This window comes from Melozone crissalis, unplaced genomic scaffold, assembly GCF_028551555.1.
Source record: "Melozone crissalis strain CALT ecotype California unplaced genomic scaffold, PUWL_Pcris_2 ptg000013l_1, whole genome shotgun sequence".
Lineage (NCBI taxonomy): Eukaryota > Metazoa > Chordata > Aves > Passeriformes > Passerellidae > Melozone > Melozone crissalis.
Window position 1 is genome coordinate 42429023 of NW_026535791.1, and position 9121 is coordinate 42438143.

Sequence of the window (9121 nt, forward strand, 5' to 3'; positions counted from 1 at the left end):
TGTGTAAAAATCTGTTCTTATGCCAGTATTGTTCAGAGCTTGATTACCTCTCTTCCACACTGCTGTTCATGCTGCTGTGCACTGCTGTCCTCTTTCAACCTTGACTTTGAGACTAAATAAATCACACAGCTTGGTCCTCCCCAAGAAGTTATTTCACCTGACATTTCTCTGTACCTATTAAAAATATCACTTCACACCCCTGGGGCTTGGGTGCCTGAGACAAAGAACATGTTAATGCCACCATAAATTTGTCCTTTTCCCCACTAGCTCACTCTGGGGTTCCGAGTCACCCCCTGAGCCCTGGTCAGGCACACCTGAACCCTGACTGCTGCTACAGCAGTTCTGCAAAGCCAGCTCCAGCATACCAAAGGTGGCACTCAGCTTCTGCTTGATTTGGACTTGGCCTCTTCAGAAAATCTATCTTACTTGTCTAACACCTCACAGACACTGTGGCACCAGGGACTGAGTCCAGCTCCTCTGAGAGCTTTTGCATACCTCAGCCTTGAGACACTGCCTCCATCCTTTTCACCTCCTTCAGTCTCCCAGCAGATTCCTGAACATTTCCTGACCTCTGGCACAGACCAGGTGCCCAGTGCTCACGGTGCCAGTCGTGCTGCACGATCCATTCCTGCCCCAGGTGTGCCCAACCCTGAGTGCTGATCAAGTGCTGCACTGGAGCAAAAACAACCACTTGTGATCCATGGCTGAGAAGGAGCAAGAAAGGAGAGGCAGCAGACACTGAGCCTGACTCCTTCAGAGCTTGACTGTGCAGCACAGACATTGAATGCCTCTGTAACAGAGTGCATAGACAAGAGGTTTCCTGGCATTTTTAAAAAAGCTTATACTGAGAACAATAGATGTCAGTGATATGCACATGAGTCACTGCCAGAATTGGGACTTTTAAATCCAGTCTACAAACATCTGTCACTTGAACCAAGGACACGAACAAGGACCTCCCCCAGACTCTGTTCTGGTGGCTGGTGGTAATGCCCATTGCAGAAGGGACTGCAAGGGCACTCCCAAATGGAGCTCAGACAAAGGCAGCTGGGTGAGACAGCTCTCACATCATCCCTTTTATTCACAGACTGAGCCCAACAGTAGCAGAAGGTGGGCAAAGACTTTATTTTTACAAATTTGAGCTTTAAAACTTCAGTTTTGCAGAACATTTCTACCCATGCATCCCGCCCCAATGCTGCTAGGAGAGCAGGGGGACAGGTAATTAATTCCCTATACAGAGGGAAAGAGGGGAGTCTGTTTTGCAGGAGAAATGTGTTTATGTGGGCTGGGAAAGGTATGGGGAGGGCAAGGCACCAGTGCCCTGTGGACCAGCTCTCCACCCAGGGGCTGCTCCATGCCAGCTGTCTGCACAGCCATTTCAGCTGAAGGATGGCAAGAGCTGCTGTTGAAGAGTTACCAGTTCCTCCCTGCAATTTGGACTCAGACTCACTCTGCTCTCCATCTTCCCCCTCTTCCTGCCCTGAGCTGTCTTCCTCTATCTCCTCCAAATAATACATTTAATTCCCAGTTCTTGGTCCCTACTTCTCCTACCTTGCTCCCTCCATGCTCCTTCCTTTCCTCACACACTCCTAGCCAATTAAAGCAGTCACAGCTTCCTGCCTCCCCTCATCAAATCCCAGTCCTTCATTCATCTCACACCCAAGTCCTTTGCCCAACAAATCCCACTATCCTCAAACAAAAGTGAATTCCTTTCCCCATTCCCTCATGTTAACCCCATCTGTCATCCATGTCTCCTCCCTCTCACCTATAGAACTTCCCATTATTAAGCACTGGAAAGCTGAACACTGGATTTGGGGGTCTTTGGGTGTTTTTGGGGGTCTTCCTTAGGAACAACTACAACAGGGAAAGAGGGGATAGGGAAGAAGGCATCAGTGGGAACCAGGAATGGCAGAATCCTCCCTTCTAAGCCCAGTGATGCAGCCCCTGCCATGATTACATGGTTTTGATTCCCTCTATACCACACTGAGTTTTCTATGGGAAAGAAAGAGGTTTGCACATGCTCACTGGAGGTAAGACCAATGCAGATTTTATTTGGTATAAAATAAAGATACACACACATACCAAAACCACTTTTACTGAGCACGTGCTATCCATTTTATACAAACATTAATATATTTGGCCAAATCAGAATAGAAAGCAGAGGTAAAAATAAAAACACAGGGGACATCCTCTACAAAGAGGTCATTTCCCCTACCCAAACTGGAGTTCCTGTCCCAAAACACTGAAGTGACAAATGATTTCAAAGAAATATCTTTGAGAATATTTGAACACAGGCAAAAGACCACCACATCCTAAGTTAAAAAGAATATGCAACTGCTTTGACTGTAATTCCAAAGGACTTTAACCTTATGCCCATGACAAAAAGCTTAAGTCTATGTACAGCTGAAGTTTGGCAAATTTAGACCTTCAGGGCAACAAGTTTGGAAGTTCCAGAGAAGGACTGGCTTCCCACTTAACAGCAACAAGAAATGGCACTGCAGGTGCCCCAGGTTAGCAGCAGAGCTGAACATCTCAGTGCTGGAAGCAGGAATTTCACAGTACTCAATACCCAGACTGCAAGTGCTGTAACATTCATCAGCTTGCAGCCTGTTGTTCAGAGCTGAGACTGCCAGATCTACACCCCACCAACAAACAGGCCCCTCGATCACTGAAATCCATCGCCTCAATGTGTTTGCATCCAGCTTCCATCTCTTTGAAACACAGCCAAGGGGACAGTCTGGACCTGGCCCCTCATTCACACACACACACACACACACACACACACACTGCCGGAGGGGTGTTGAAAACTGCTAGTGCAAGGCCTGACAAATCCTATTTCTCCCATGTCATCCTCCATGGTGGTAGGTGTCACATGAGGAGTCACGTTAGGAAAGATAAAACATCTCAGGTAGTCCCAGCGCTGCAGGGATTGCATGGTGACTCTCAAAAATGACAGGCACCATCAGAGAGTCTCAGTGACAGCTCTCTGTGCTGAAGAAAGGAACAGAACATGCTGTTGGGCTTGTTGGCTCTTGGGTTTAATTCAGTGCTTTAATTGCGTTACCATAACAAACCCAAAACTCTGCAGCATTGTTACCACTGAGCTTTACTGAAAGTGGTGATACTGAGAACTTAATGCAGAAACTCAGGGCTTTTCTTGATGCCCAGACTGATGGGGGAGGAGGGGGCTAAAATGACTCATGCAATACTGAAGTTGTTAAATAAGTAACTCCACTTTTGTTAGATACTGCAACTGATACCAAACTATTTCTACTGTACCTGCAGTATGCAAGTACATACTGTGGCTATCTACAAGGACTCCATATCCTAAGGAGTAGAAATAAGGCAGGGCCCAAGTATTTCTTGGCCCTGGACTTTCATAATTTCCCACAAGCAATTATGGCATGGAAGTATCCCAGCCTTTTATGAATAACTGCAGTACTCAAGTTTCTACCTCCCTTAACTTGGATGTGTGACAACCAGAAGTTAAGTAAAAACAGACAACAGAGTTGTTTTGTGAGCATTTGTCAGTTCTGTACCCATTTCATTGTATGTGATGTAGTACAAGTAGGTAATTTTCACCAATCTCAGTCTGAAATACTAAAACTTTATGGCTGAGTCCTGCACTGTGATTCTAAGCCTTCCAAGTTCAGGTTGGATATAAAAATGTGTTTACTGTTCTCTTGCTTATCATGCTCTCATGCTCTGCCCTAAATGAGCAGTTCAATTTTCTACATCATCCAGTAGAACTGTGACTTCACCTCAAACTGCCCAAGTCATAAATGTCCAGCTGCTCTCAAAATGCAGTTTAACTATGGGTGTCCTGCTTTCAGCAAGTTCTGGTTGGTTCCAAAGATCTCTGCCACTGAAACTTCATGCTGGTTGTTCTAATCAGGCCTCTTTCTGCCTTTTCAGATAAATACCAACACTGACATTTGACAGTACATTTGTTTTTTCTTCAAGGCCTGAGTTTCAAGAACAAGTACATGCTGTAAGCACCCTGAATGATGCTGTCCAATGCCACCAAAACACCATGAAGAGAAAAATGGGATGCATTTGTTGGTGAGCCTTAGCTGTCCTCCTTGGGCAGAGGGATTTTAGAAAACCTTCCAGTGACTGAAGCACACATGTCACACCACCAGGCACCAAGCAACTGTCATCCACACACTGCTCTAAGATGTCTCTCTGGCCTGCTTGCTCCTTTCTCAGCTTTAGACATTCCCTATGGATTTTTTAGATGAGTTTTCTGATGAATTCGGGTGCACTGAATACAAACCAAAAATTGCACTTGCTATATTTTGTACACTTTGCCCAGTGCAGCCTTTTTCACATTATACAAAAATTTAAAAATTGAAATAATCACTCATGGAGAGCAACCAGGCTAATGAACAACTTGTGCTGACAGAAATAATTACTGATACAGAAAATGCATCTATCACAGAATATCCTGAGTTGGAAGAGACCCACAAGGATCAGAAAGTTCCATTCCAGGCCCTGCAAAGGACAGCCCCAACAGTCACATAATGTGCCTGGAGCATAGTCCAAAAATTTACTGAGCTCTGTCAGGGTTGGTGCTGTCACCACTTCCCTGGGGAGCTGTTCCAGTGCCCAAACACCCCCTGGGTGAAAAACGTTTTCCTAATACCCAACCTAAACCTCCCCTGACACACTTTCATGCCATTCCCTGGGTCCTGTCACCGGTCACCAGAGAGAAGAGATCAGTGCCTGTCCCTCCAATCCCCTCATGAGGCAGCTGTGACTGCAGTGAGGTCTCCCCTCAGTCTCCTCCAGGCTGAACAGACCCAGCGACCTCAGATGTTCCTCACATGGCTTCTCCTCAAGGCCCTTCACCACCTCTGCAGCTCAAACATGGAAACAGTTTCAGAAAATACCAAATAATTTCCAGTAAGTGGATTTCCTCCCAGCTATAAGAATCAAGTTGAGCTGGATGGTAACACTTCTTCGCTTATCATGATGAACCATTTTAAGTGAAATTGTGAATTTTGAAAGACTTACAAAAGATATCTACCACCTAAAAGAGCATGATGAGATTCTCTGCCAAGGTGAGGAGAATGCTTGTTGCATCACACAATTCTGTGACTGCAACTTGCTAAGAACAAATCAGCAGGATATATTGGATTTTAATCTCCCATCCAATTTAAGAAAATAAGTACCATATCATCTTTTGGTATGCACAAAAATCTTAATTTCTTTCCAAACCTGTCAGTACAAGCCAGGCTGGGTATAGTCCCAGAAAAGCCTTCCAAAATAGGTTACCTGACACAGGTTATCAAGGCATTGTACAGGTACTAGCTATACAAATACCATCATTAAATGCCACTGGAACACTCAGAGACAAATTCTGGTGTCACAGGCACAGTGAGAGAATGCAGAAACAGCAGATAATACACAAGTTTTTCCAGCACAAAACAAGACCCTGTAATTCTTACTTCAAGCAGAAGCCCAAGTTTGCAAAGCTGAATGAAGTATGCTACAGGGAAATGGATAAATTTGTTCAAAAATATTATTTTGACTACATTTTCCTGTCAGATAATGAAATAAACCTGCTTCTTATGCCAACATACTCTCAGATGGGAAGATCAAGGGAAAAAAGAGCCAAAATAAATGAAGGTTCATCCTAACTTAGTGACATGCTGTTCAGCATAACACTCAGAGCACAAAAATGTACAGTGCAATTCAAACACCTCCTCCATGATAACATAACATCTTTGAACTGCCTTTATTTTCAGCACTTTATCTAAACATTGCTTTCTTCCTGATCCTGGATTATCCTCAATTTGAAACTCAGATTCTGGGTTTGTAGTTGAGGACTGCATGTAAACATCCCTATAATCCTGTACACTCTCATGGAGCCATTTAAAGACTACCAGACTGTAACAGATTCAAAAGCAGTCTCTATGAAATTATGAAACTGCATCCCTAAATTACAACTGAACCTTCTATCCCCACATCAAGAAATTAATAAACAAAGCTAATTGCAGATACACACACACCCTCTTCTCACACAAGTTGCAGGACATCTGCAGGAACACGTCATTTTAAAATCCAAAATAAAACTTCAGGGTTTTTTTGTTTGTTTGTTTGCTTTTTTAATGTACGATTTTATTTGGGAACTTCATGATTAATTGGTCTTAGCCTCTTAGGAAACACTTGTTTTTGCCCAGGAGTTGCCAGCTGAGAGGATGTTATTGTTTGGAAGGATGTGATCAGGAGGACCCTGTGCACGGCACAATGTGTCAGCCCGGAAGCAAGGGAAGAAAAGTGATTCTCTCATCTGAGAGAGAAAACAAAACGGAAATATTTGTCGAGCATTTGCCTTCCAGTTTCATTCACCCCTACACGTGTTCCAAAGAAACATGTCAGTCACCTGTGTCTCACACGAGTATCACCAAACTATATCAATGTATGTATATTTTAAAAAATCCTGCGTTCAAAACAATTACAGATTTCTTTAGAAAAGCAAAGATTCCTGCCACAAACATCTTCAAAACACATAAGCAGGTGAGTGCTTACCCTCCCTGCACCGCTTACCCTGCTGCTCAGAACGAGGGACAGAGCTGGCCACGGCTCCCCTCCCCTAGAGCACCAGCACTGAGCAGGGGCAGAGCCCATCCCTGCAGAGCAGGTTTGGGGCAGGAGAGCCGAGTCCTGCCCTGCGGCAGGCACCCTCCTCCGGCTGTCCAGGCCCCCCTGACCCCTGCAGCGACTTCACAGAAGCCTCTTGTGTTTCAGTAGCAGTAGAACAGAGGTCAGTGTGATCCAGAAGGGCAATGCTCCCACAGGAGCACCTTCCAAGGCCCTCTAGTTCCTTGCTGAGAGTCTTCACCTGGGGGATTTTTAAATTTTCATGCAGTTTGTTTGTAGCATACCTGTTCTTTGTACACGATCACAATTTCAAGCTAAAAGGCTCCAAGAGTGATGCCGTACTCGGAGGACACCCCTTACCAAACCCTTCTCGTAAATGTAACATCCCCCGCCCTCCCCAGAAGGGAAACGGCCACAATGAGGCCACGGCGGCACGGGGGGCCCGCACCCTGCAGCGCTGCCCGTACCCGAGGCGAGGCAGGTGTCCCTCAGCCGGGGCTGCCCTCAGGGAGCTCCCCGCCTACCATGCCAGCGGAGACCCCCGCGCTCAGCTCCGCCCGACGGCGCCCGTCAGTCCGTCCGTCCGTCCGTCCGCCCTCGGGCGCGTCCGGGACGTGCCGCTCGGGCGCTACCGGGCATCGCCGGCGCTGAGGGGGTACGCGAGGATGCTCATGGCCTCCCCGCACGCCGCCTCCACCTGCCGCACCTGCTGGCGGCTGAGGCGCTCCCGCCAGGCGTGCACGGCCTCCCGCGCGTCGCGGGCGGAGATGAGGAAGGGCCGGTCGGAGGAGTAGGCGGCGCCGCGGGTCATGTTGACCACGAAGTCCTCCAGGGCCGGCGGCACGGTCAGCCCGGCGAAGCGCAGCAGGCGGCGCAGCTCGGCGCGGGGCTCCCGCACCAGGTCCTCGTAGCGGAGCTGCGTGTAGCGGCGGCGGAGCCAGTCCGGGGCGCGCCGGGCCAGCAGGAGATCGCGGAGCCACGACTGGCAGATCACCTCCAGCGCGCCGCCGAGGAAGAACTCGGCGCGGTGCTGCGGCTGCGGCGGCCGCCCTCCGCCCAGCAGCCCGGGCGGCAGCAGGAGATGCTGCTGCTGGTGGCGGGCCGGGCCCCGCGGCTCGGCGCGGTGGCGGCTGCGCAGCACCTGGACGCTCTCCCGCAGCAGCGCCTGCCGCGCCTTCAGGCGGGAGTTGTGGACGGCGCGGGGGTCGCGGAAGAGCTGCACCACCCGCAGGTTGAGGCCGGGCTCCCGCAGCAGCGGCAGCAGCGCGCCCAGCTCCAGCAGCCGCACGTCCTTGATGACCACCACCGGGTACTTGCGGCACTCGGCCTCCAGCTCCCGCAGCGCCCGCGGCGGACACGTCTCCTCGCAGGTGGCGCCGTCGACGAGGCCGATCTCCCCGCGGGGCCGCGGGGCGGCGGGGCAGAGCGGCGGCGAGCAGATCACCTTGTTGGTCCGCCAGCCGAAGATGCTGGCCGTAGTGAGGTTGTCGGCGGCGGGCGGGGCGGGGGCCAGCGGGTCGCGGGGGCCGGACGGGGCGGTGTAGAGGCGCAGGACGGAGAAGTCGCATCGGAAGAGGGCGCGCAGCATGTCGCGGAGGGCTCCCTGCAGGCTCAGCGCGTCCCCCGGGTAGAGCGCCTGCCAAAGGTGCCACATGGGCTCGTACATGTAGAAGACGTCGGGGTGCTGGTTGAAGAGCTCCCCGAGGAAAGAGGAGCCCGTTCGCCACGTAGCGTGCAGGTAGATGTGCCGCTTCCCCGCCGTCCCCGCGCTGCCGTTACCCGCCGCCCCGGCCGTGCCCGCCTCATCCTCCTCCTCTTCCTCGTCCAGCGGCGGCCGCTGCTCCCAGCCCCACTCACTCAGCGCCTCCTCCAGGCTCGGGCAGCGCCGCAGCAGCGGCTCCTCGTCCGTTCGCCCGCGTCTGGCCCCGTAGTCCAGCGCGTAGGGCACCAACAGGAGCAGCAGCAGCGTGTACAGCACCAGCACCGCGGCGAAGCGGCGATGTTCGCCTCGCCACCGTCGCCGGCCCTTCATCGCTGGGGCCGGCTCGGACCCCGGCTCCGCCGACCCTCTGTGTGCCGGAGGGCGGCTCTTTGCGGAGAAGCAAAGTTAGCGGCGGCGGCGGGGATGTGGGCGGCGGGCGGTGCTCCCCGCCGGGGATCACGCCCACGGGCACTCCGGGCCGCTGGCCGCGCTCTCCGCCGCCTCCTCCCTCGCGTCCTGCTCCTCCTCGCAGCGCGACGCGGAAGCGCCCGCACCTGCCCCCGCTGCGCCTGAGGAGCCACTGCCGCCGGCGGGGCGCGGGCTGCCGCCGCCGCCGCTGCTGCTGCTGCTCCCGGTGCCGCTGCGCCCGGCTCCGGGCCGCCCCTCGCCCGGCCTCCCTCCCTCCTTCCCTCCCTCCCCCGGGCAGGGCCGGAGGGGCGGGCTCGGCACGGCGGGACTCACCCCCGCCCGGGAAGGGGCGCACCGAAAAGGAGCTGTGCTAGCCAGGACAGGTACCGAGCGGCCGAGGGTGTCCCG

The 9121-nt window shown here is 51.9% G+C and overlaps 1 protein-coding gene across 1 annotated transcript; it reads right to left on the reverse strand.

The window, feature by feature from the left end:
* Positions 1–5227: 5227 nt before the first annotated feature.
* Positions 5228–8710, reverse strand: CHST7 (carbohydrate sulfotransferase 7). Its single transcript, XM_054271541.1, has one exon. It carries the CDS (start codon positions 8633–8635, stop codon positions 7232–7234), a length of 1404 nt encoding a protein of 467 aa, XP_054127516.1. The 5' UTR covers positions 8636–8710; the 3' UTR covers positions 5228–7231.
* Positions 8711–9121: the final 411 nt, after the last annotated feature.